This window comes from Elaeis guineensis, chromosome 4, assembly GCF_000442705.2.
Source record: "Elaeis guineensis isolate ETL-2024a chromosome 4, EG11, whole genome shotgun sequence".
Lineage (NCBI taxonomy): Eukaryota > Viridiplantae > Streptophyta > Magnoliopsida > Arecales > Arecaceae > Elaeis > Elaeis guineensis.
Window position 1 is genome coordinate 27,645,808 of NC_025996.2, and position 27,953 is coordinate 27,673,760.

Genomic DNA, 27,953 nt, shown 5'->3' on the forward strand with positions numbered 1-27,953 from the left:
TAGCAGCAGAAAAATCAAAGCACTTGCAGTCGAAAAGGCTCCCGTAGCAGGAGAGACATGGTCTAACGTTAGCAACATGTTCTCAGCCTTTTTATACACATTGCTTGTCTTAATGTGAAACTGGCTATTAAAGAGTTCCAAGCTAAAATTTCACAGCATGGAACTTCTTATAGGAGTACCAGTCTAATGTAAGAATGGAGCCAGGCGTGGCTCCATCAGCCGAGGTAAACCAGGCCGAGCACCAAGTGCTCTACAGCAGAAAGCAGCCTGCAATTAGAAGGAATATACCATTTCACGTTGCTGGTAAAAAGACAAAATATGAAAATACTTTATGATGACACCAGAAATAGTCCAATAAGAAAGTGAGTTTTATGTGAAGACATCTTCCCTTTCTTTTGATAAACTTTTGCTTTGTAGAGTCTTTCCTTATTGGTAGTGATTTATGAAGTAAATTTGATAAAGGTACTATGCACCATGGAGATAAAAAGGGAAGAACAGCTTTACCACTTGAGCAGCAAAAGGCAACATTTTCTCTGGAGGCATCTCTGCACACAGTGCTAATAAAAGTGCAAAAAGAAAGAAAATGTTAAGTGTCTCCAACTATAACATAAAGTAGCAAGTATGAAAACGACAGACTAATCAGCAACATAAAGAAATGCTTTGATTCACCCATTAGTGCCCAAAAAAGCTCCTTCGGCCCACCCCAGCTGGCATAGTGACTTAAAATTCAACCACCCACCTCCCATGTGTCACACTAATCCCTGTGAATTACACCAATCCCCCATTTCACATTGCAGGAGGAACTTTTAATTTCAGTATGATTTTAGCTAGTTCGACTCAGATTAATCTCATATAATTATTCTGCCTTACATTTCAACCCTGCCGTATTTTTTTGATGCAAGTTTGACTGGTAAAAAAACCCAATTTGGGTTTCATAGGTTATTTTTTTCACTCAGATCCAGATTGGACACCAGTCAGATAGAGCAATCCACTTTCAGGCCAAATATCAAAAAACATGTTATCTGTTTTCAGGAATACTGAGCTTTCTACAAAATCTATCTAGCACTCCTACCTCCACACATGCAGATAAACAATCCCAAATCATTATCAGATAGCCACTCTATCCTAGCAATATATGGACCCACCTACTCAATTAGAATTCACAACATGTTCAATGAATACACACAGGCACATACATAAATAAATTTACATGCATACAAACATATATAGATTAACTATTATTAATTGGTATAGCAAGGAAAGAAACTCTTCTCTATTTAAGGAGTTTGCCATTTATATTCCTTCTGATAATGAATGTTTCAATAAATTAAGCAATAAATCCAATTATTTACACATAAAAGAGTATGTACAGCATAGTATTAGAAAACCAAAGATTTTACAGATTTAAAATTGAGTTCAACAGTGTAAACAAAATATATACAGTATAAGCTAACCAAGTCACCAGCTAGACAAAAGTTTCGCACATGTTAGCTAAAATTAGGACTCAGACTATAAAACAATCAATTTAGCTAATAAGCTATATGAATGGATAACTTCGCTACCAAAATTTCATCTTGCAACATCTTGATGTGGCTTTTGGAAAGCTAGATTTGAATCCAGTGAAAACTTTAAAAAGCCAAATAAGGCATGGTATTGCTATGCCAAATAAGAGAGCTTAGACCTGGAGGGCCTCATTTCTATTTATTTATAGATTTGTTCCAGATATATAGAAGCAGCCTTTGGCAAGATCTTACCATCTTAATTTTCAAGGATCTTAGCTGCATATTGCTCTGTGAATAAAGAAATAGTTATTGTGGCATATTCTGACTCTAAAGCAGTGAACCAATGCATTTTCTTAGTATCTCAATACCAAACTCAAGCAACCAGCATTGTTTCTATATTTTTTAAATGCCATCCTACCTTACCTCTCAAACATTATCCTTATAGAGCAACATATGACTCCTCACTGTTTTCTACAAACAAGAAATTCTTGTGGAAGATGATGATAGTTTTTAAATATCAACCATTCAATAATCCTAGCACAGAATAAAAGTGATACAAGACAATGCAAGTGAAAAGGACCAAAGGTCTGAAAAGTCTTTAACAGGAAACATGAACAAACTGCAAGGATGTGCAATGAATAGCATTGAATGGGCAGCTCCTAAATTTAGCATTAAAAAGGATTGTGGTGCACATGAGATAGTTAAATTCAGAAAGGAATCACCATTGAAACTCCTTGACAGGAAAGGGACTATAAAACCTGAAGCTACTTGTGGTGTTATTGGTGTATCTACCAACCAGTCAGAAAGCTGAACGACCATAAAATAAGATATATAAGACCACTTCAGGAGGCCAGCTCAGAACCAACAACTGTCTCATAGAGCCTTTGAGCGCACGTGAACTTTTTAAACCACATCAAGCAGGATAATTTGAAATGGTCCTAGTGCTTTTTCCTGATAAGTAAGCCAATAGACTAAATAGTAACTCATGCTAGTTACAACCTTGAAACACACGGCTTACTAAATCTTACTGTTTCAAAAGCCAAAGTTCAAATAGGATATTCTCCTCGCAGACCAACAAAGCAGTTGGTATATGTGTGTGTGTGTGTGCATGTCCGTGTGTGTGTGTGTATCTAGATGTGCATGCATGCGTGCATCTGTTTGTATGTTTGTATATATCTATGTATATATGTACCTATGTTTGTACATATGTATACATATGCATATATATGTATACATATACATATGTATATACATACATACATACATATATACATACATATAGATACATACATACATATATTCAGAATGAATGTAATAAGTGCCATGCTGACTCATCAGGTGCTGTTACTAGCCCACCATGATATCTGCCAACCAGCATGGACAACATTTGAAATCATATTCAAAATTCTATAGCAATTTTCTGGCTAATCTAATGGCTCATGAAGTATTCATACTCAGAAAAGCAAGATTTTAAATCCTATAAGATAGGGTTGTCTCGATTTTCTCATGAAACATGATGCATCACCGTTCCACCCCATTCCGACACTTAAAATAGGAGATGTCCCAAGATGTCGCAATCGAGACATTAGGACGATGGCGGGACAGTCCTATCTTGACATATAGGATGGTACCGCATCCCGGAGTCCCATGGGACAATCCATCGGGACCTGCATCCTTTGCAGTAGAAACTCAATAGCAAATGCTCCATCACTACCCAATAGTTGACACATGGAACTCCTAAATCTGCTCCTGGCCTTTTGATCAAACAAGCAGGCACAGGAACTAGCAGTATTGAACTATAATCAAAAACAAATCGAGTTTGAAAGACAGATGCCTGTCTCATGGGTTATCATCAATTGCAAGAGATTAGAGAGTAAATAAAGAATATTTTACTGGGTCACCATAAAGGCTGAAGCTTGTGGATCAACTGATATTACTTCGAGTTAGATGCCAAGGAGACAGGATTAACCCAGCTTCCCATGAAATCACAATGTACAGAATAAACTATTAGAACTTATAACTAAAAATGTTCCCTTGTATACCAGTGATGATGTGAGACTCCTATATATCATGAAGGCATTTAACCACAAAATGTAATTCAGTCAGTCATCACCAGCATCCTAGCAAGTGCTGGTCACTAGAAGATCAAGTCATGCAACAGCGAAATATTGCAGGAACAGAGGTTCAAAGACTTTGTATCACAAATATGTGGAACAAAACACTAGATGAACGCCAAAACATAGCAAATGAACAATGGGTGACAAGAAGAATTCATCTATATTCCAAATCCAGCAAATGAACAAAAGATCAAGGATACGAGAAGTGCTAGAGTAGCAAATTATCTCCCACACCCAGATACACTGCAACCAGCTCCTGATAACTATTTTATTCTCATAGCAAAGAAACACAATTCAGATGGATCAAAGAATTAAAAGAAAGAGTTAGGAATCTTCTTTTTCTAGAATGATGTAGACATAGTAGACAAATGCAAATCAAGCAAGACTGATTCAAGCAACATACCAGCTAGCTGGTTGGTGAAGAGGTTGGTTCTCTCAACATCCTAGCCTAGGATAACCACCTGGCCATGACTTGTGGAAAGGATTCTCGAGGTCAGCGTGTGCTCATTAAGGGGGAAAAAATCAGCTTTCACTCTTGGACAGATAGAGAGCGAATTAGCAAAAACCTAAAATAAGATGCACAAAAGTGGAAATTTGACTATTGCCATGAATCCTTTTAAGTGAGGTGAGCGATTATGTCACCGAGTTCAGAGAGACATTCTGTGGTTTAGTGGTACCACCCATCTTCATATTCCAGAAAAGATGTCAGATATCATATAGAACACATGTATGTCATGGCTACAATACCTATTTGCTGGAGTTTACAAAGACAGTCATTCTATGGTATCAGGGCTCACAGAGATAACAAATGTCACTAGGACTAAGAGTTCCTATGCCATTTGTACAAGGAAACAAAGATGTTGGTATACTGTTCTATTTTTCACCATATCTCCAGTAAACCATGTCAAGAAACTCCCAGATCTCAATCTGATTCCAAATCTTAAATCCACTTCAAGAAACTGATTGTTTGCTTGCACATCCAGAATCTCTTCATATACAGATTACAGGAATATTTAAAGCTTAGATGGAGAGCGAAGAGATGAGAAGGTCATAGAAAAAAGGTCAAAGATCAAAGAAGATATGAATATTTTTTTTCTCATTTGAAGCCCAAAAATACATTTTAGAAAGACACCACATGCAACACAAGCACCCATTCTAGAGAGAAACCTGCTTCCAAGCAAGAATAAATGCTAAAACATAACTAGAGCAGAGAACACTTCCCTAGTATCCCTTAAACATGGACAAGTAACACCATGGACAAGTAACACCCGTTAGAAATTAGATGTAAATGGACATATTTCCAATTTCTCTGTAAACGCAAAGTTGTATGGCTTTCAAGGCATCTATCAGTATTTCTTAATTTTTTCAATAAAAGCATGCATCAATATTTACATTTTCTTAACTTCAGAATTCCATTGCACAAGAAGAAAATCATAATTTTTTGAAGAATCATTCAAAGAGATTTATTTTTAAAAAAAAATCTCAACAACCAATGTGACTCTCCCAAACTCATCTTGATTCTCCGAATGTAGAAACTTCTAATGAGACGCTGAGTCCAGAGGCAGTGCCCTATATGTTAGCAAAGGTTTATTAAATGGCAATATTTGAGCTGTAAGAAAATAAGAGAAATATTTAATGCAACTAGCACCAACAAGATCAACAAATGATGGGATGAAGCAACAAAAGAAGAACATAATGGTCTCCACGCACCATAAAGGATTGCTCCAATAAATGCATCTCCAGCACCTGTGGTGTCAACGAGCTCCGAAGAAGGTATGATCTCTGCTGTGCCTAAAAGCAATCTGCCACTAATGGTGCCTACTCCAGGGGCATGTAGCCTCATGCACTAAGAATGAAAAAAGAAATAACCAGTTACTTCCCATAAACAGAGACCTTTTAAATTAAGGAAAAGACTTCAGCAGATAGCTATAGTCAACCTTAACAAAATTGGAATCCTGTAAAGAATCAATAAGAACATTATTTTTAGCAAACATGTAGAGTGACGAGGCAAAAAAAAGCTCCTAAGAATGCACCACAGATGATTAAAACGTCAAAATTTACTCCAGTAGAGTTCTCAAACTTCAACTCAGTCTTAGAAGAGCATCCAAGCAATTTCAAAAGACTCACAATATATTGGTTATTTGGAAAATTGATAAGTTAAAAATTTACTCTTTTATTTCAACACTGCATTTATAAAATTGATAAAAATGTGATGGAACATTGTAATTGTGAGTTCATGCAAGCACAGGTGCTGATTGAGAAGAATATCTTTAACGTATATTCATTCAACATACCTCAGATGATACACATGATGGGAGCACATTATCTTTATCGACTCTCATCTTTAGTGATTCAAGCAAGTTCTCTGCATCTGTTTCATCGATCTCAGAACCTTCACCTGTTTAAGGAAATATTTAATGGCTACTAAAAAATCTTCAAGCTTGAAATGATAAAAACAAAGAAATACCGCCATATATTATCCCCATCCTCTAGTCCACAGTTCTACAAAGATCTATTTATGCACATCCAAACACAGTCATGAACTCACCATCTATGCTCCTCTCGAGCATTATACAGCCTTTTTCTCCAAGGGTTATAATTACAAATCTGACATGGGGCAATCGTAGAAGAATGGATACTAATGCATATGTAATAGATGGGATTGATGTCCATTCCTGCCATTCCACAAAATGTTATTAATACAAACAAGGACTTTGTAAGTTGTAAGAGAATAATTATATCTGCCTGCATCAAATAAATAGATAAATTTAAGGGTCATATAAATGTTACATTGCCTAATTCAAGGTGACCCTTCTGTCATATCAAGAGGGCTTCTTTACATCATGCACTATCAGTCACTAACATCTATTGTCATACCATCAATTTTTATAAATATATTATGTTTCTACAGTGTGACAAGGTTTTGAAGAGAGCAATTCAGCTTAAGTGGTCCGATTAAAGCCAAACAAATTATAAGACCAAGAAAATGTAGTTTGGTGAGGTTTTTTTTTAAAAAAAAAGAAGGACAAATCATTCCAAAAGGTTGCCAATTTGCATGAAGAGAAATTGCATGCCTGTCAAGTATCAACTTCATCAAGAAATATAAAATTAAGAACTTCAATCAGTGTGAAAATAATTTTACCATCGATCCCACTACTTAATGAATTATGTTCCCAATAACTAGTAGACTGCAATTGTTTGATTCTGCATGATCTTTTAAATTATATTTTTTTTATCTAACCTGCAGCTAGTCTACTGCAAAATGTATGTGTAAGTTGGGAAATTAATTCGAAAAGTAAAATTTAAAGCAATGTCTTTAGTCTTGTTATAAACCCTTGTACCCAAGGTTCTCAATTCCGGTACTGGTGGCCATTCCGGTCGGCCGGCGGCACGGTCCGATACAGTTCCATACCGGATCGGACTGGTGCGAACCGACAAAGGGAGGAAGGGATGAACCAGGGAGGAGAAAAAGAAAGGAAGAGAGGAAGAGAAAAAGAGAGAAAGAGAAAGAGAGAGGGGGGTCCGTCGGAGAGGCCGTCGAAGGGCCTCCGGCTGGCTGGCCGCCATGACCATCGGGCGGCGTAAATGCCACCTGCTTTATGGATTTTTTTAAAAAGTCTGATAACAGTAAAGCCGACAATCCATTGCCGGCTTCACTGTTTCTGGGTTGTTTTAAAAAAATGTGAAATAGTGAAGCCAGCAAAGCGATTACTGACTTCACTATTTTTAAACTTTTTTAAAAAAAACTTAAAAAAGTAAAGCTAGCAAATCAAGTGCCGGCTTCACTATTCGTCTTCCTTTTTAAAAAACATGAACACGGACGATCGCCCCTGTTCTGCGGCTGCGACTCCACCCACGCCGCTTTTGCCGCTTGGTGGCGACAGCAGCCACCCGGAGACCTCCGACGGCCCCTCCGCCATCCCGTTCTCCTATCTCCAGTGGCCTCCCCCTCTGTCTCTCTCTCTTTCTCACTAATTGCGGCAGTCCTATCGGGCGAACCGAGCTTCCACGGACCTCCGGCAGCTACAGAGGGCCACCACTAGCCTCCAACGGCCTCTCCCTCTCCTCCTCTCTCTCCTCCTTTGTTTTCCTCTCTTTCTTCTCCGGCACCGGCGTTTGCCGTTTTCGCCGCCAGAATTGTCCCGATTCTCCGCCGGTCTGATTCAGAATGGTTCTAAAAACCATGCTTGTACCGGTACCATATCCCCATAAGAGCACATGGTATGCTGTTGGAGCCAATACAGCAGCTATATAATGCGTCAGAGCAAAGGCATACTGTACAGGGTCAGCACAGTATGTCTAGTACTAACCTATATGAAGTCAGTATTTAAAATCTTGATTTAAAGTATTGCCATCGGTATGGACTCGTACAGTACTATATTACATCAACACACAGCATGCCTCCATGCGCTGCATCGAAAAGTGAGAATAGTGCATGTGTCAGTACAATACTGGTAGAGGAGCATATTAGTACGGAACCTTACCAGTGCAATCCTATATAGTGTGCATGTAGTAGTAGCACCAGCACTTAGATCTTTGATTCAAAGAATCCATCTTGTTGATGAGATTTTATACTTAACAAATGCCAAGTCCATGTCAATTTATTCTTAACAACCGTATGTTTTTAATATAAGCTTTATAGTTTCTCTTGACTTCTAGTTTTCTGGAGCAACAGCTTCTCTGCTCCCACAGTCGAATTTGCTCAACCACTCCTGCTTTATGCCATCAAATATGGCCAAGAAGGGTAACGATCATTGTGCCAATGCTCACAATCATTACAGATGCCGGTCAGACCAGGTCAGCTTTTACCTGAATTAACCAGTCCTGGTCCGAACACTATAAGAGCTGTTGCCAACACATCGGCACATTTGTAACACCACACAGAGAGGAAGAAAAGCTGGATGGAAGTCACATAATTGATGTGCAAACTCTTATTGCAGTGAATATCAAAAATTATAAAGTAAAGCAAACCCATAGGGATAGGACAAACATTGATGGTTATGTCTGTTATATACAGAGAAACTAAGAAATAGTGAGAGTTGCCTGTAATAACCACATTCAGAAGTTTTCTCTTAAAGTTCTAGATTTAAACACCAAAAGAAGAATTAAATTGACAAGGTTTTGGAATTTCCTTAGGACAGTTTCAGAATTATAAGTCTAAAGCAAGTACACTTGATTCTACTTACACATCAGCACTTGGTCATTCTAAACCATCTGATCCAAAGGAATCATCTTACATAAGTATATGACAGGTGTAATGGTTAAACTCTTACTTAGCCAAGTATATGGTGTTAGAATTATTTCCTAATGTGGCTTAACTTATCACTAGTTAGGATCTCCTAAATATTTTTTGGATAAAACTTAAATCACCCTTAATAGGTTTCACAATCAAGGACATTATTCCTCATTACATATAGAAGGAAATAAAGATCCCGCTAAATCTAGCACTATGGTCCAATATCAATTATAAACACAGAGCCCCAGTCCCTCTCTCCACACACTGAAAGATAGCCCTATGAGATGGATCCCCATCAATCCTCCTGCTACAGTCAGAGAGTGAGGAGAGAAAACTGGATAATGTCACGTCTCAATTAGGTCAGTAGACATTCAGCTGCAGCACAGGAACAACGAGACGAGGAAGAATTTGACAATATCGGCTGCATGGCAAAAAGTACACTCTCTAACCTATTGGTCTGTGATTTTGCAGGGTTTCTTGATCACTGATCCTGTGCATATAAGTTATTGCCACAAACTGTAACGCATGGCAGGTGACATGGTTTAGACCGTAGGAAATTTCTGCGGTCAGGAAATTTCTGCGGTCAGGATTCTAGGGGATTTAATACCTAATGGTCTTTTGTTTTCAGAAAATTGAATATATGATCACAGATGATATTGATATATATCAATAAAATATTACAAGAAACCAGAAATTCTGAGTTACATTTAAGATGCTTCCCTTAAACAATTGCAAAAGAAGGTATAATGTGTGTATAAGTTTTTCGTATACCTGCGGAAATTTTTCTGAACAAATAACATAACTTGCCAGATCAAGTAAACCACTCAAGCCTGACTTATTTCTTTCTGCATCAATCAAAATAGGTATATTCATTTCAGCTGCCTGCACAAGAAAAATTCACAAGCTCCAATTATCATGTTGAAAGCTATTTACCCTAATCTTAGCCCAGGAAAAACCTAATTAGAAGAGAAAAATTCATGAAGAGGATTACACAGCATTTTCATACTAATACAATCTGAAAATAGGTACAGCATTTCTGATATTACCTGTAAATTATTTTTACAGTTTAACAAACTATTTACTTTATGTTGATGCTACAGCATGGGATATGTATATCCATAACGAGAAGGCCCTCTGGGCTATTCCCAAAAAAATAAAAAAAATAAAGATGATCATTATTCTTGAAGTCTATTTTAACTATCTTGAAACCATCAAATACAAACTTTGGGCATATGAATAGTGAACGAGTCATTGCCCTTACAGAGGTATGAATGTATGATACTTCATGTTTGACAACATACATGGCTCTTACAAAATGAACTGTCTTGCACTCAGTTGTATCATTACTGGTCCATCTAATTTGTATTATCAAGTAAAACCTGATACTGTGACATGAAAGATAATCTGCTTCAGACAGTCACTGGAGGACCGTTCAATTACATGTACCATGTACCTAGAGTTCACATGGCAATGGTTGGCTTTGGGTGTTCATACAGCCGCCATTACACAACATTGAATAAATCTTTGCTGGCATAAGAACTATATTTCTACACCTTTACATTGGTATGATAGACAACCATAGTTTGGCGTTAAAGCACAAAATTTTGAGTATGTCTTGATTTTACAAGCTCTAGAGAAAAAAGGGACCTTTTTCTGAAGCAGCTTGTTGCAGCATGCAGGAAGAATAAAGAAACAAGAAGAAAAAAGAAAAAATAACGAGAACGCAATACTAACGTGGTTCAGTCTATTAACCTACGTCCACAGGCTGAGGTGATGGAAAAGTTTCACTAAAGAAAACTAGAGATTACAGAATATAAGATTTCCTCACAAACTCTAGTCCCCAAAACATTCATTCTCTAGAACACTCAATTGCTCTCTTCCCTTAGGGCTATACAAGGGATAATATGTATAATAGAGTAAGTCAATTTAGAGTCAAATTGGTACTAGGTAGTTCATCCAACTGGTTTATTATATATATCTTTAGCCCCCAAGAGATATATATAATAGGTAGTTCAAGTCTAAATCAACTTACTCTATTATATATATCTCTTGTAACCCTAAGGAAAGAGAACAATTGAGTGTTCTAGAGATCAGATATATAGGGGGATAGAGTTTGTGAGGGAATCATATACTCTGTAGTCTTCAATTTTCTATGGTGAAACTTTCGCATCATATCTATCCATGGATATAGGTCAATAGACCCAACCACATAAATATATGTGTTCTTGCTCTTTTTTTCCTTTTCTTGTTTTGTTATCCTCCCTGCCTGCAGCAACACACATCTATTTGAAACTACAAAGAATTCCTAGGTTCATCATATCTCTCTATCTGGTAAGGAAAACCAAGCGGGTGGAGTAGAGAGAGGAACATGATTGTGGAGCAGTTGTTGGGCACTAGTGTATTTGGTGAGAGAGATGATCTTGCCAGCCCTCCTTGAATACCATCCTACATAATATATTCTTCTGTCTTTAGCTATAAGGGGAATCCTTGGGTAATAGGAAGAAATGATGTCTCTTCCCGAGGTTCTTCATGAAGAATCAAAGCATGAAAGTACAGTCTGACTTTAAGCATTCTGAGTGGCTGATTGATGGGAAATGAGTTACTCAACCCTTTTTGGGTTTTTGTTTCAAGATTGGGCTTGCATTTCTTTCTGTGGCTTTTGGTAATGCTGCTTAGTGCATGGTTATTGTGTTTCTGTGGAATGATTATCAAGTTGTTGACATTTTGATGTAATACTTTTAGACCTGCTTGCATTGCTATGCCATGAGCTTCTTTTCCTTTCTTGATGAATGGAAGATATATGAGTAGCACTACCTTTTTAAAAAATTTAAAAAAAAAAAGAAAAAAAAAAAAAAGAAGAGTTACTAACTCCTAATGCTCAAACATCGATTTTTTCTCATCAAAACTGCTGCAAAATCTGTATGTAGCAAGTAGAGAAGGCATAATCACAAGACTGGTTAAGCTTAAATTGAATTGGCATAATATACATGTCAGAAGATATATCAGTATGTCTATTTAAAAGTTTTCTAAGTGGTAAGCTGGAGCTGACATTATATTCTTTGCGCAAAAAAGCACTAATGCTATTAGCACAACAAACAGTCATCTTATCTTACAATTGTAGTTGACCATATTGCCTCAACCAATTGCAAAGCAATAGTACGCTTGCTTGCCCTGAACATGCAGGCATGAAGTAGGTTTTTAATATTTGGTTGTGTTCTCAAAAATATTAACAATATGAGGATACCTGCTGTGCAACAACCAAAGCAGTCTTATGCAACCGTCCATCAAAATATACCACTTTTGCTTCATCCAGGGCAGATAACAAACTTGATCTGGGCAAGTCCTCAGGCACCATGGCAGGGTACACCGGTGTGTATATACATGTACGAGTTTTCCTGCAAAGATGTCAAACTTTAGAAACTCACTTTGCCACAACAATCATCCAGACGAGACATGCTAAACGAGAATATTTCTCAGCAAGCATTCAGTCATTATAGTAGAATTTCATTTAACTCTATTGAGATATGGCATGAAATTTAATTCTATTCAACTGTGAAGCCTTCTTTCAGTGCACATACATTTAATCCAGCAAGCATCAGAGGAAAGCTTTCCTTGAAAAGATCTAAAAGTAAAAGAGAAGGAAAAGAAAAGCATAATGATTGAACAGTCACAAATTGCTGATCTGGTAGAAAAGAGGAGCCAAAAAAGAAAGGAGAGAGAACGAGTGGTGTTTGACCCTAGCAAATCAAAGTCCTTTTTGTTTGTGTTATTTAAACATCGGTATTTAAGTCAACTCAGAAAATTCTCTTCGGTCATGGTTGGCCATTTATCTTTTGTTACATGTCATAATACGCATCCTTGGTCTACCGACTCATTGGATGCACAAAAATTGATCAAGGCCAAGAAGTCGCTATACCATTATGGGCTTTCTTAACCAAATAACTATGTTCATTCAGGTAAGACCTCCTCACTCATTTTTGGACATTGGAAGTTATCTTAGACGAAAATTTATTGCATGGGAGCAAGCTTACTTTGTACAGTTTATGCAGTATGCATGTTTGCCCCAATGACAGCATCATTGATCTCATTCTGATCATAGAACAAAAAAGTTAGATAAAATATGATCAACTCTTCAACAAAGGTACTTGAGTTCAGGTTCAATATAAGAATGATATGTGACTCATGTACTCAATTGAGGGAGGTGCAGTTTTCTCGCTTCTCTTCCAAAACTAAATACTTAAATAGTGTATGCTTGCTAAAGAAGGGGTAGTTACAATAGGTGGAGACCAAGGACCCCATGTGTCATAGCCTCATGGACAAAGGTGCTCGGGATTCTGGGTTTACTAATAAGATTATGTTAGAAATTGTCGATTGTAATCAGTTGAATAATCTTTCTAACATCTTTCTTTTTTCATCACATCTGGAATATTCAATTATAACAACTGCTTAGGTACATTATCCTCCGGATAATATGGTTAGAATTATATGTCAAAGAGAAAATTTATAGACAAATATGGCAGGTTGGTCCATATCAGACTTTTTTAAAATTTGAACATATCAAGGCATTTATAATCTTTAGTAACCACACATACTTCATACCAATACCATGCACAATAAGACACAACTAAATTTCATTCGATGGATCGAGATCATTAGAATCTCATCTGCACTGTAGTATGCATCTGAATGGATAAGCGTTGAGCTTACGTCTGGTTATCAACAATCACATATGAAAATGTTGAAGTTCCACCCTTAGATATCTGAAAAAGCATAGAATTTCATATATCAAGTTAAAGACAGTTAAATTGGATATAAAACTATAGTGACTAGTAAGGCTATAAAATAAATTGATAAAACCTAGGAAACAAAGTTCCCACTTGAATCCAATAAAATAATAATGATATCTAAACTTCATGACCCACAAACTTCACAAACTGAATTATGTTCTCCCAAATCCGATTCTTCATCGATTCACATGATTATAGATAAAGAAAGATAATATCAACTTTGCAAGTAAATGAGATGGCAACTGGTACATAGCCAAGAGACAAGACAAAAGGCAACAGCAAGATATTGAACAGCATCCCAAGACGAGAAATGGGTGAAGTGTATGAAAAATAGTGAAACCTATCATGAGAAGAATATGCTAAAATTGAGATTTTTCTTTTTTGACTAAATGATCAAGGGATGAGTTGTCTAGGCCAAGAAGCATTGGTAGCTGAATTAAGACATTACAACGTACACCTCCTTGCATAAAGCACAAAAAGCAAGGATGACAACTAGAAAAATAGTACCCTCAAAGAACAAAGACAGTTTCTCTAGAGAAGTAGCAAGACAGATCAAAAACAGGAAGGTGGTACCAAATCTATAGGTCAGTGAAAAGAAAACAAGTTTGTTTTCATATAAGGCTCGAAATATGTTGGTATTTCATGTCAGGTAAAACTTTTGAGGATGAGAAAAATATATGTTCCAAGGTTATCCAACATATCAACAAATCAGCAGAAAGCAGAGAGGACTAAATATAAAGAAGACCATGCACATGCCTGGTACCAACCAGTTTGCAAACAAAAGATAAGAAAAGGAAGTCTTAGAGTCTCAAACAGATGAAGCAGATAGCAAAGAAGTTTAACATCATATCCTTAAATCCAGATCTCTCTTTTCCTGGACATGATTGAAGTCTCGGATTCACTAATATATGCAGCATGTGCAGTGATGCAATGAATAGTCATTGGGGAAGTAGGCAGCTCAATAAGCGAATTCCATATTGAAGTATTTGCATACCAAATGACCAAATGGCCAAAATAAGGAACCTGTGGTCCCAGGAATGCCAAATTGCATAACATAAATGACCTCAAGATACCAAAAAATGTCATGACCGCCTCAACCTAAATTATAGAAGCTCATCATGACAAACATATCACAACTAAAACTTCTGCTGAGCAGATGGAGAAAAGCACAGCTTAACTAGATATTAACAGGTGATTCAATAAGTAGTGGAGGTCTACTGACAACATTCATCTTGAATCAATAAAGGGATAGACAAGAAAGTAATGTAAAAGAAAGTCAAAAGAATTACCAGCAGAGGTCTCATACTGTAAGACTTAGAAAAAAGGGAAAATAGAAAGCTGGCAACCACCATTTACTTACAACTGGGCAGCGCAAAATACAAGAAACGAACTCTTTACCAAATATGGGACTAGAAAAAGCTCCAATGAAGGACTGAAGCAAAATTCAACAGCCCAGTCAAACCCAACAGTTTTAATGACCATTAACTGTCAGGGTGTCACATTCTGGTAATAGCTAGACAACATCTGCCAAAGAAAGATATGATGGCAACTCAAATCAGTAACCAGATTGGCAAAAGATCAGAGGATCTCATATGGAAGGCCACAAAAATTTTAATGATTGTTCCAGGAATTAAAAAAATGGCTTTGATGCTATGGAACTTGAGAGTTGAGACAATGCTGTGAGTGCAAGGATCATTATAGCATAAAGCCAAATATTAATAGCTATAAAGTACTCAGTTCCTACAGGTATATCAGCACCTCAACAGATTGCAACTTTCTCTTTTACAACTACACCTTCAGATCTGCAGAAAAAATAAATTGAATGTCCAAAATGCAAACAACTGACAAAATAGTTTAAACTGTAAGCCTACCACAACATTAGAAATATCAACTCCATCAGCTTCAAGCTCTGCAAGAATATATCCACCATGAGTATCATCAGCAACCTGCTCATTGACATAAATGCAAGCATGACAATCTAAGTAAAGAACTGCTAAAGGATATTATTGCAGGCAAAATAGAAGAATTAGTGATTCAAGAAATAATTGCATGAATAATGATTCTGCTACTAATGAGCAAAAATTTCTACCCTGAGTAAGAAACTAAGAATAATTACTATAACATTAACTTGAGTTGATATATTTAAAGAAACTTCAAGGGCAAGATACCTTGGAGATTAGCCTAGGTGTCAAACCCAAACGAGCTGCACATGTTAAAGCATTCCCTGCATTTCCACCGCCAAGAACCTGTATTTTGAAAAAAAGAATGAAAGAAAAATCGTGGGACAATGTTTTTAGACCTGAGTTGCTTATTTTCGAGGTCATCATGTTGACAGAGAGTTTAAGATGTTAAGAGCACTCAGTGAACATATGCTTTACTGAAAGTGCAAGCTTTGATAAGTCATCAACCTGTTCTTACAAAAACTTAAAAATAGGAGATGCTAATTTGATGATTAATGTTAATGATTTTTTGCAAGGTTTACCATACCGTGCCGAACCGGCCGGTACACCCCGTATCGTACCGGACCGGCGGGAAACCGACACGATTCGGCCGATAAATTCAGTACACGGGCGGTACAGAAGAAAAAAAAGAGAGAAAGTGAGAAAGAGAGAGAGAGAGAGGAGGAGAGGGAGGGAGGTGGGAGCCGCCGGAGTCCGGAGGCCAGCAGTGGTCGGCTACGGCCGTCGGAGGACTTCCAAGCCCCGTATCGTCTGATAGTACTTTCAAGAGAGCGAGAAAGAGAGAGAGAGCGCTCGGAGGGAGGGCGAGGGACCTACCAGATGGACGGCGCCTCCGTCGTGAGGGCCCCGGTGGCCGGCGAACCGACGCCAACGGCCTGAGGGCAGTCGAGCGGGCGGAGCCCCTCCGCGGCTCTGCCCTTTTCTTCTTTTTTGAAACAAACGACTGTCTGTTTCGATTTTTTATTTTTTTTTTTTAAACTTATGAAATTGGCAACCTAGTTGCCGACTTAAGAAATTTTTTATAAAAAAATACAAAAAATCGTGAAGCCGGCAAACTATTTGCTGGCTTCACTTAAAACTAGGTTTTTTAAAAAAATTTGCAAAACAGGGGCGTCGCCCCTGTTTCACGCCCGCAGCGCCATGCGCGTGGATTGCCCCTTCGGTGACCACGACGGCCAGCCGGAGGCTGTCCGACGGCCCCGCCAGCTCCTTTCCTCCCTCTTTTTCTTTCTTCCTCTTTCTCTCTCTATTTCTCTCTTTTTTTCTTCCGATTCGGGTCTGCTTGCCTTCGTCGGTTCGGTACAGTACGAAATCATACCGAACCGTACCACCGATCGGCCGATACAACCGGCGATACCGGTTCAGCATACCTTGATTTTTTGAGTGGAAACCCTCCTAAATATGCGAAATAGCATAGATATCATCGATAAATTACTATTTATATGTACACCCTTATAAAATATTTATTTTGCATATATACCCTTTTTTCTTTTTTCTTTTTTTTTTGTGCAAACGTATCTATACCATCTCATATTTATAAAATGAGCGGTTTAAAATTGAAATGACTGAAATACACTTAACAAGTAGATGCGCAAAAAGAAAAATTTATAAGTATATACCTGCAAATAGCAACTTTTGATAGTATTCATGCAATTTCGCATATTTAGGTGGGTATATATACTCAAAAAACCTTTTTTTCAGATTGATGTTTATCTTTGTCTTGAATGGAAAGAAAGAAATTGTTGTGATGGTACCACATCCTACAGTAAAAGATCGATACGCAATCTGCCTGTCTATTTTTGAAGTAATTCCTTCAAGTAAAGCTCGCCATATAAAATAGACCATCAGAGGTTTGCCTTTTTCTAGTTAAGTTTTTGTGCCTGGTTCTGAAATAGGACCGAACTACCTAGTTTAGGGTGTACCGAGCCGGATCGACGCCCAACTGGGTCGGTTCGGTGGTTCGGCTTGATTTCCGACACCCAACAAGAAAAAATAAAATAAAAAATAGGAACCGCCTAGTTCGGCCCCGAGTCGGACGGTTTTGGTTTGAACCGAGCGGTACACAGATTTACCAAGCCGAACCGGGCGGTTCGGCTTCTTTTTTTAATCTTTTGAGATAGAGAAGAAGTCGAAGACTTCTCTGTTTCTCAATCTCTATCTCTCTCTCAGTCTCTAATACTGAAAGCGGCAGGAAGACTCCGAGAATACGTGGATTAAAACCCTTTAAGGTATGCTTCTCCTTCCTATCTCTCTTTCCTCTCTTCCTCTCTTTTTTTTTTTGAAAAATTAGTGAAAAATAAAAAAACAAGAGGAAGCCATGTCAAAAAAAAAAATTTTGATATGATTTTAATATATGTCATAGATCTATAGATGATCTACACAATAATACTAAAATCATTAATTTTTGTTAAGTATATAAATTTTTAAATTAAAAATATATTTTTGAAATAAAAAATTATTAAAAATATATATTTTAAAAAATAACTATAAAATCATATTATTGTTTAAAGACTTGCAAGCTACTTTTGACATAAATTTGGTGCCTATTTATTAACGTTTCAATGCATCTTATGCGTAGTAGCCTAGACCTAAATTTGAAAAAAAAAACAGCATTTCATGCATATCCACTGTCTAAGAAAATTATATGTAGTATCTATGATAAGATTCTACATGGATCTAAAATCAAATTATTTTTTTCATATTTTTTAAATTTTTAATATATTTTATTTTAAAAAATAATAAATAATAAATAAATAATTTAAAATATTAAAAAATTAAGTAAACGAAATATATCATTTTTACGTAATTATTAAAGTGATGTGCGTATCAATTTTCAGGATGACGGTATGATTTCATACAGATAACGGACTCCGCAAGATCGTTCAGGATATGATGCAGCTACAGATGATCTCATACATGGAGTAGGATCTATAGATGTATCAGATTCGTCCTCATATTCTGGATCCTCTTATCCGCAGCCACAGACAACCTATGATCTTTACGGATATGGATATGGTGCATCGGAGACATCGTCTTCTAGTGATTACTATCTTGTGCAATCAGGAGTGTCTATGGATCGAAATTTGCTGTCGATATGTTTGGATTGGCCCCTTCACAACCTGACTATCAACCTGACAATACCTCTCAGAGCCAGGATCCCATAAGAGATCAAGGATGAGTTATGATTTAGCGCACGTACCTTATGGAATGAGCACAGAGGATTATAATGCTATATGGCTAGAGGGATGGACTGATGTTCCTCCTGACTATGCAAATGATCCAGATATTTATGGACATCGACGGTCATCCAAATTCTGATGATCGGTAGTATTGAGTATTTTTAAATTTTTTAATTGATTTAAATATTTTAGGATTCAATGATATCTAATCATGTATTGATTATTTAGGATGCTAAATAATATAATATGATACTTAGATTCGTATCACACGTGATTAAAGATATATCGGAGTGATACAAACATTAATAAATACTACTAAATATCAATTTGGACTTCAAATTCTTAAATAATACATAAAAACTTGATTGGACACCCTCTCCCAAAAAAAAAAAAGCAAAAAAAAATTGGCATGCCGGTTCGACCGGCACGCCTGCATGTCGTGTGTCGATACGGTACCGAACCGATATTGTACCGAAACGATCGCCGATATCAATTTTCAAAACCTTGTTTCTATGATTATGTTGCCATGTGTTATGAGAGGATTGGTAATTTGCACCAATTCCCAAGTGTCATCCTGCAGCCTTGCACAAGCTAGTACTTTGAATGGCACACAATTTACTTTGCAAATCGGTTAAAATAGATGCATATGGTGCAAATTATGGGAGATTTAATAGGTTGGGCAACATAAATGCATGTGACATGCATCACCAGATACACTTGAATGCAATGGAGGATGAGGTATAAAACATCAACATTATACAAGGTTGCTCCTTGACCACATGTTACATGATGCAAATGGCAATGATCACAACCATATAGATCTTAAGCCACATCTACAAAAAGATTGGAATAAACAAGAAAAGAAAAAGGTAAATAGTGAGCCATTTCCCTTGATAAAGCTTTTTTTTCTTGTAAAGTTCCTTGATAAAGCTTTACTTAATTAGGTTTTGTTCCATGTCATAAGGAACTAAGAAGCGTACATATACCGGCTGTATGGCTATATTTTGCTTGTTTCCATGCATATGTGAGACAAGTAATAAGGGGTTGGTGGCCTTTCTGAAAAGAAACAAGTTGATGCATGTCATAATACAAAGGAAAACACCATGCATGCTGTTGACACAGATGCTTATCTATTGACAAGGATGTGTTCCCCTTCTATTTCATGCATGCTGTTGCCTCAAGTATCCAAGAACATGTGATGCACCAACACCATACTGAGCTTGCATTGGCCTGCACATATCATCACCACTACTGCAGTACGAGGGAGGGCCCTGATGAGTCACCCAATGACATGCACAGAGTAAGAGGGGAACACACCTCTAACAACAATCTGTATTCAAAATTATATATTAAGAGAAGGTGTGGGCTCCAAATTGACCTTTAACGTGAGATGGAGTCATCATATCCAGATCAATAGAATATTTGTTTACTTTGTTAATTTTGTTCATTTTCTTCTTTTGATAAAGAAGCACTTTATTAAGATCCAAAAGTAATATTGGCAGAGTTGCTAAATCATGTTACTTTAGCATTACTCATTCTCATAGACACATAAAAGAAATTACTAAAGTCCTAAAAAGGTTTTTTTGAGTGTATACCCTTCTAAATATGCAAAATTGCATGAATACTATTGCAAAACTGCTATTTGCATATGTACTCTCATAAATTTTTCTTTTTGCACCCATTAAGGGTATTTCAGTCATTTCAATTTAAACTGCTAATTTCTTAACAACAATAAATTGCGTGGATACATATGCAAAAACAAAAGAAAAATAAAGGAAGGATATACATGCAAAACAAGTGTTTAACGAGCATAAACATACAAATAGCAACTTTGCGAGGGTATTCATGTAATTTCACATATTTACGAGTGTATACACTCAAAAAACCCTAATATGAATTAGATATGGTGGGGCCAATGCCTTTCAACTCAAAAACTTGATGAAAAATTATTTCTAAGCATGAATACATTCAATCCATTGTAGTAGCTATTTGGTGACTTGAAGGAATTGGAGGAGAAAGGAAAAGGTCCTTCACAGGAATTTGGTGCAACACGCCAAATATTAGCGGTGGATGGATGGAACAAATGACCAAAAAGGAAGCAATGCATGCTTTCATTAGCCCTGAGTGCAGCCATTAGCAGAATATGGCGGGGATCCTAATTTAAGGTGCATTAATTAATAACTGCTAGCCCCTTCATAATTTTTTTTGCTGCTCATTGTTGGTAAGCTTTTCTCTTTGATGATATATGGTGCATTCACCTTCATTAAGTTTCTTCTCTAAGATTTTGGAGGAAAATTTTATTGAAAGTTGAGCAAGTGATAGGAACAATATCTGTTTATATAATGAAAAATGCCTAGAGTGCATCACACATGCTAGAGTCTATATTCCCCCACAAGCGCCATGCTAAAAAAAAAAAAGGAAAGAACATGTTTTAAAGAAATCTTCATGTTGTTACTTATTAAAGAGATAATGGCACTATTAAAGCCCCAAAAAAGAAGCCTTCGCAATATTAGAGTGCCAATACACTATTAAAGTTCCAATAGGGTTAAGCCTTTCATGCTTACTTTAATAAAATATAATATATTTAATGTTTTAAGTCTCGATACTGGGTCTCCTGCTAGTATCTTACAGATATGGGACAGCATGGTGCCGATATCAACACATAATATACCAAGGAATATTGAGTCAGATCAAACCGCCCAGTTTGGGGCATGCCAAACCATACCAACGGTAGACCAAGATAGTTCTGGTATTCAAAACAAGAAATCGATGAGTGGAGGGAAAATGAAAGAGAGGAAAAGCGAGAGAGGGCAGAAGAGAAGGAGAGGAAAAAGACAGGGAGGTCGTCCGAGGTGGCCGAAGGACCGCCATAGCTCTTGACGCCGATGGTGCGCAAGATAGGATGAATCGGAGAGAGGAAAAGAAAGAAAGAGAGAGAGGAAAAGAAGGAGAGGGAGAGTTGGCCATGACCAGCGGTGGCCGTCGAAGGGCCGAGGAGGCCCTCGGAGGGCCCTCCCCATCCATGTGGCTGAAATAGGGGCGAGAAGCCCTTATTTCAATTGTGAAATCGCGATCTTTATTTTTTTGCAGTTTAACACTAAAATCGGCAATTGTTTATCGGCTTCACTTAAGTAAAGCAGATAATGAGATTACCGACTTCATCGTAAATCGCGAAAAAAATTCATGTGAAATAGGAGTGGTCGCTCCTATTTCGAACCTGCGACACCATGGGGGATATTTCAACTGTCCAGGGGCCTTGGCGACCCTCCGACAGCCTCACCACTGCCTTACCCTCCTTCATTTTCTCTCCCTCACCCTCTCTATCTCTCTCCATTCTCATCTCCTTCAAGAGACGGCAAAGCTCCGAAGGCCTCGATGGCCCTCTGAGAGCCTCCGCAGCCCTTCGATGGCCACTATCGGCATCTTCACCAGCCTCCCTTTCTTTCCCTCCCTATCCTCCTATCTCTCTTCCTCTCCGGTTCTCTCTCTCCTCCGCTTTTATTTCCATGTCGATTCAAGCCCAGTACGGTTCAGTACAAGACGTACCAACCTATACCACCAGCCGACTAACACAAAGTCCGATTCTGGTTCAGCAAACCTCGTAGTATACCGTTGGGGACAGCACAACACCATCTTGTGTGATTATCTTATCTTCTGCTTTATTTGACAGGATCCTTATTATCACATACATCCATAAACTACATATGTTACTGCACGTGTATTGGGAAGGCTTCCAAGGCAGACTTGCTTTGGTTCTAAGATTTTGTGAGATCAGAACACAATTTAATTATTAAAATAGATTAAACAAGTTTGATATTCCAGCTAGGTTGAGGTTATTTCTGATGTAATTAACCTTTTCAGTTATACTTGGTCACGATTTGTACGTTTGGACCCTGAGGCCCCAGAAAATTCAGGCGGGTTTTGTCCTTGCTAGTCAAGTACATGGCAAGTGGATGATTTAGTTTAGCCTTGGGGTCTGAAAAACTATATTGTAGTTCCAAGTAGTTACTTGGGTTGGATTCCACCAATGCAACCACCCATAGACCATTCTAAACTGGAAAGTATTTGATGCAAAGAACTTGGTTTATCAGATCATATGCAATCTTCATACTCGCACATTTAATTTTGATAGTACATTGATAGTATTCTCTTACAAGTAAAAACCATGTCAAATTAGCAATGGATGACGATCTATAGCTAACTTATTGCATAGTTGATATAGGTGAATCAGTCTTAGCTTTACCAGTTCTGCAAACCTCACATATATTAAGATAATCTTCTAAAAAAAGTTACTAATTTATATAACAGCATTTAATGTATTTTCCCTATTATTAATATTCTTTCGTAAATTCTTTCTTCCAGTTCTTAGATATTTAAGTAAATTTTCAATTTGAGACCACCAATGTAACATGAATAAGATCCTCTCTGGATCGCCGTTTAACTGGACAGGTCCAGTTCAATAACACCAACAACCCGTGTGTTGGAAAATGGATGGTGATTGAGCAGGGCACCCATGTATGTATTAAGGATTGTCCAGGCCCCACTCAATTACCAGCCATTCTACAACACATAGGAGCATGATATGGATCTGGTCCTCTCCAGTTTAATCATGAATTGGAGAGAATCCAATTCAAGTACCATGATCAAATGCTACTATTTGCCAAAGTCTCCAATCCTTCTAAATTTTTTTAAATTTCTCCTTGAAACGACATGCCCAATTGTCCATGATCCCCCATTTTCGAGTGTTTGGTACAGATAATCTGGATTAAACCAAAGAGGCCAAGTAATAAAAGTTAACGCCACAATATTTTAATTAAACTCCCTCTAGAATTGAAACCAAGTTTCTAAAACTTAACCCAACTTGGTGCACTCCATGGACTTTCTATTTCATTGTTTTCTATGTAAATACCTTCAATCTTTTGCTCCTTATCTTTTCATCAGGCTTCGGTAAAGCATCCACAGTCGCCACAAAATCAATTGATGCCATTCCACAACCCACCTGCACAGCAAAAATAAACTATTTTAGAGGAGAAAAAACTAATAAAGTTGATGGTTCTTTGAGAACCCACCCATCAATTGTATTAAGATGAAGTCAATGTGTATTAGAACTAGACTTTCTAATGGCCCTGGTGGCTTCTGCAGTTTCACTGGTCCAACCAATTAAAAGATAAAACCGCTTTCACTGGTCCAACCAATTCACAGACATAGTGCCCTTCTTCAAAAGGCAAAGCTCACTCTCCAATTGGAACTCCATAACGGTGGTCTTGTCACCAAAGTGCTTCTCAATGGCAAGCCAAATATCCCTAGCAGTGTTCTCAGTACAAGAAAGAATGTGTTGGAGCATAGTAGGAGACATGGTGGCAGCGAGCCACAACTGAACAATACTGTCCTTCTCCTGCCAGGTCTCAAATGCCAGATTAGAAAGACGATTTTTGAATCATCTTCAACAAATGCAGAGGTGGGAGGTTGGTACCATTCACATGTCCCAACACCTTAAATGTAGAAAGAACATTAGAAAAGACCTTCCAAAGTAAGAAGTTGTTCTCAGTCAGCTCGATAGTGACAAGACTCTTGATGTTGATGATCGGAAGAGCCATAGTAATGGAACTAGAAGTTATGGCCGGGACCGAACGGCACATCCTGGGGCGAGTGCGGCGTGGTGGCACAGCAAGAATCTAAGGCGTGAGCCCTAATGCTCTGATACCATGATAGAAGGGATAAATTTGTTATATTACTTGATGCCCAAATATGTTATAGGATGCCTCCTTATATACACAAGAGGTAAACCAAGTTAGGCAAGTGCCAACCTACGCCTACTCATATACAACTTATATACAACCCATGTACATCTCATCCAAATCTTACCAGAAAGGAAAGCTAGCTAGGTGTATCTTGACAACTAATACATAGCTGTCTAACACCCTCTCTATGACAGGCAATTCAACGAATACACTCCAAGGATACAACATAATTGGCATGGTTTTGCTTTTATCCCAAGACTGTAGCCTCAACAAAGAACTAAGCAATCTGATCATCGCCTAGAATGTCTAAATTTTGTAAAGAAATAAAGAGCATTAAATGAAACAATATGAGTACAAAAGAATTGTGAAGGAGTGGAAGAAGTTGTTGGCTATGAGAGAATTCTATTCCACCACCCAATTGCTCCCATTTAAGTTCCTGGGCACAGTCCATTGGATAGAATCAATGTTGCATGGACACATGGACATGAGAATTGGATTCAAACACATTTCCAGGTATTTGACTTGGCAAGAGAGAGAAAATGAGATACGGCATACAAGAAAAATAAGTTTAATTAAATTATATATGTTTTTGATATTGTATAAAATAAAATATTATATTATCTGTGAGGCCCTTTCATTATATATGTTTTCAAACTTGCCAATTTATTGAGAGACACAAGCAAAGGACATTTTGCAAGGTTATTTCAATATCTACATCTTTGACCAATCTCTAAAAAAGAAAAAGATCAGTTTCAACATTATTACAGTAGGTTGAACTCATTAGTGGAAGAGTCAAATTATCCATTTATCTATAAAAGCTGGAAAAGAAGAAGTTAAGCATCCAAGTATCTGACTTATAGTCGATTCATATATGCATCCAACATGTATTCTTAGAGCTGGACATGTATCCCTGTAACACGGGATGGAGTAACTCCAATGACCACAATTCTCTCTATAATCATAGTCTCTTGTACAATCTTCTGGTAAAATGATATTTGCTATTCTTTTCTATCCCTGACTATCCCTCTAAAAAGCCTCCTAGTAAAACAATATTTCCTACTCTTCTACTTCTGTCCATATTCCAAAGGATCTAAGAATTAGAATCTTACTTTTCCCAGTGGCCTGGAACGAGAATGGTAACAGCAATAAAGAGCTTTCCTTCCAGACAAACAGTGGATAGTGCATACAACCTCCTTAAAAAAGTTATTTTGACATTGTAGCCCTTTTTTAAAGGAAATTTTACATCAAAAACCACCGAAGGATCTATCTCTGAAAAAGGAGGAAAAAAAAGGACGCTTTTCACGTGCGGATAGGATGAACTGGAGGGAAAAGGGGGCAGCAGATTGGGCACCTGCATAAGAATGTCGTACTAACATCCACCGAAAAAAAAAAGGGTAGAGAGAGAGCGAAGGAGGGAACGCAACGCACGACGATTCGTCTCCGGGGCAACGAAGATACGGCGATGGAGGCGAACGTGCGGGCCTCCCCAGCGACCGTCTCCGCCATGGGATTCCTCTGGAACAGCAAAGATTGAGGAAGAGAATGGTTACACAAAAAAAAAATCAAAAGAGTAGGGGAGAAGCAAGGTAAAGCAGAGCCGAGGGAAGAAGGGCTTAGAGTTAACGACGACTCCTACCTTTGAAGAACCGAAGAAAGGATAGAGGGGGTTTAGGAGGAGCGAGAAGATCGGAACAGAGGTGACGCGAGCCCCATTTATAGGCTTCCGTATCGTCCAAGAGGTATGACGTGGCAAAGAGGCAACATGATGGGGTTGTGGTGTTAGCCAGACGAGCAGAGCAACGCTCGCCAGCAAGAGAAGCAAGACGGAAGAAGACACCTAGAGAAACATAGCGGCTCCCTTCCCTTCCAAATTGAATCAAAGATCACCGGATCGAGATTCGCAATGACGGCGGCGTACCAACTGCTTAATCCTGAAACAAAAAAAAAAAAAGCTTAAAAAAAACTAAAAAAAAAAAAAGGTTAGATCAGATTTTTTTTTTCATTATTTAGCATTAAAAAGAAATTGAAAAAAAAAGATAAAAATTATATATGAAAATTGAAGAAATTTCAAACTTTTTTCTCCAACAAATAGCATTGTTGAGAAAAAATGACAGCTCAAAGAGTGCTTCGCAAAAACTCAACCATTTGGCCGTCAATTTCTTTGCAACTTCTGATGCAAGTTTCTGCATTCAACTCAACATGAGAAAATATTTGGTTTTTCTTTTGTTTTAGTCTTTTTTCTGTTGATTTAAGTTTCTCTTTCTTTCATTTTCTGCAACAAACTTGGATTAGTGAATCAAAGAAACGGATAAAAAGACAACATCACATACAATGGAACCCACGTTCATGTGGAGTCCATCACACTATTATTTTTTTCATAAACAATGATAAAAATAAGCGCTGGGTTTCTTGAAAGATGGAATTGCTCAAAAATCAGTAGTTTAATATTACAGGGGAGTCCACTTGGGCGGAAAAACTGCACTTCCTGTCTAAAATGTCATTGCTAATCTTTTTTTTTTTTTTTAATATTTTGTTGGTAGGTAGTCATTTTCTTTTTCATAAAAGGTAGCTAGTCATTGTTAGTCATTATAATACAGCAACGTAAATATATGATGCTATGCAAATATTACTATATTTAGAAGAACAGTAGATGAGAAGCGAATCTAAACCTTTCGCTTTCATAGAATCATGCTTCCTCATAAGCATCCAAAAGCCCATTAGGTGAGGCCTAGAAAACTAATGCATGCACCAAAACTTTAATCTTAGATCATTTCAAGTCTAAGACAAAGCCCCTTGTCTAAATAAAAGGAATAAAAGAAAAAAAAAATACAAAGTTTAAGAGCCTCGCATTGACAAATCTAATGAATTTATACCAGTTGTAAAATCTTTTCAACTCGATTGATGATCCACAAGATGTTCTGAAAGGGCTTTAATGAAATGGAAGACAAAGGTTTGGTGGTCCAATTGGAATTGATGATAGCTCTACTATCTTTTCATTCAAATTGATGACAATTATACTACCCCTCCAATTATTCTAGGCTAGATTCTAACTTCTAAATTGCTCGGTTTTGTTAGCTATCCCAGCTATAAACAATATCCATGAAACTCATCAATTCTCATTAGTGCAAAGACCTTGGAACCTATAAATATCTGCTCGTATAATGATCGAAACCCCAGCATGGTTTGTTGCAACAATCAAAATGGTCTCTTTATCCATACAATGTGAAAAGAATGCGTCAGAACTCTACACATCAATATTTCACCAGCCTAAAAGATCATTTTATTGAGTTACATGATTACATTTGCCAAGTACTAATGACCTAGTCAATTGAAGATTTCAAGCATAGTTTAAATTATCAATAATATTATAGCGACTACTAACATGGTTTTTGCAGACGCCTTGTCACATTATGCATATGCATAAAAGCAT

At 37.4% G+C, this 27,953-nt stretch overlaps 1 protein-coding gene across 9 annotated transcripts; it reads right to left on the bottom strand.

Moving 5' to 3' along the window:
- On the bottom strand, window positions 1-26,410 carry LOC105043205 (uncharacterized). Of its 9 annotated transcripts, XR_012140835.1 has the most exons (14): window positions 26,160-26,406; window positions 25,952-26,038; window positions 23,692-23,781; window positions 15,811-15,888; window positions 15,514-15,588; window positions 13,563-13,615; window positions 12,100-12,250; window positions 9,627-9,737; window positions 6,168-6,294; window positions 5,914-6,017; window positions 5,330-5,465; window positions 4,023-4,080; window positions 505-557; window positions 233-267 (listed from the first exon to the last, which is right to left on the bottom strand). XR_012140835.1 is itself a non-coding variant. In XM_010920664.4 (13 exons), exons 2-13 carry the CDS (start codon window positions 26,027-26,029, stop codon window positions 184-186), a joined length of 1,140 nt encoding a protein of 379 aa, XP_010918966.1. In that variant the 5' UTR covers window positions 26,030-26,038; window positions 26,141-26,405; the 3' UTR covers window positions 1-183. The 9 variants fall into 9 exon arrangements, 8 of the variants coding, with proteins under 8 accessions (XP_010918966.1, XP_029119861.1, XP_073112054.1 ...); XM_010920664.4 differs by lacking the exon at window positions 4,023-4,080 and having other exon boundaries at window positions 1-267; window positions 26,141-26,405; XM_029264028.2 differs by lacking the exon at window positions 4,023-4,080 and having other exon boundaries at window positions 1-267; window positions 26,160-26,404.
- Window positions 26,411-27,953: the final 1,543 nt, after the last annotated feature.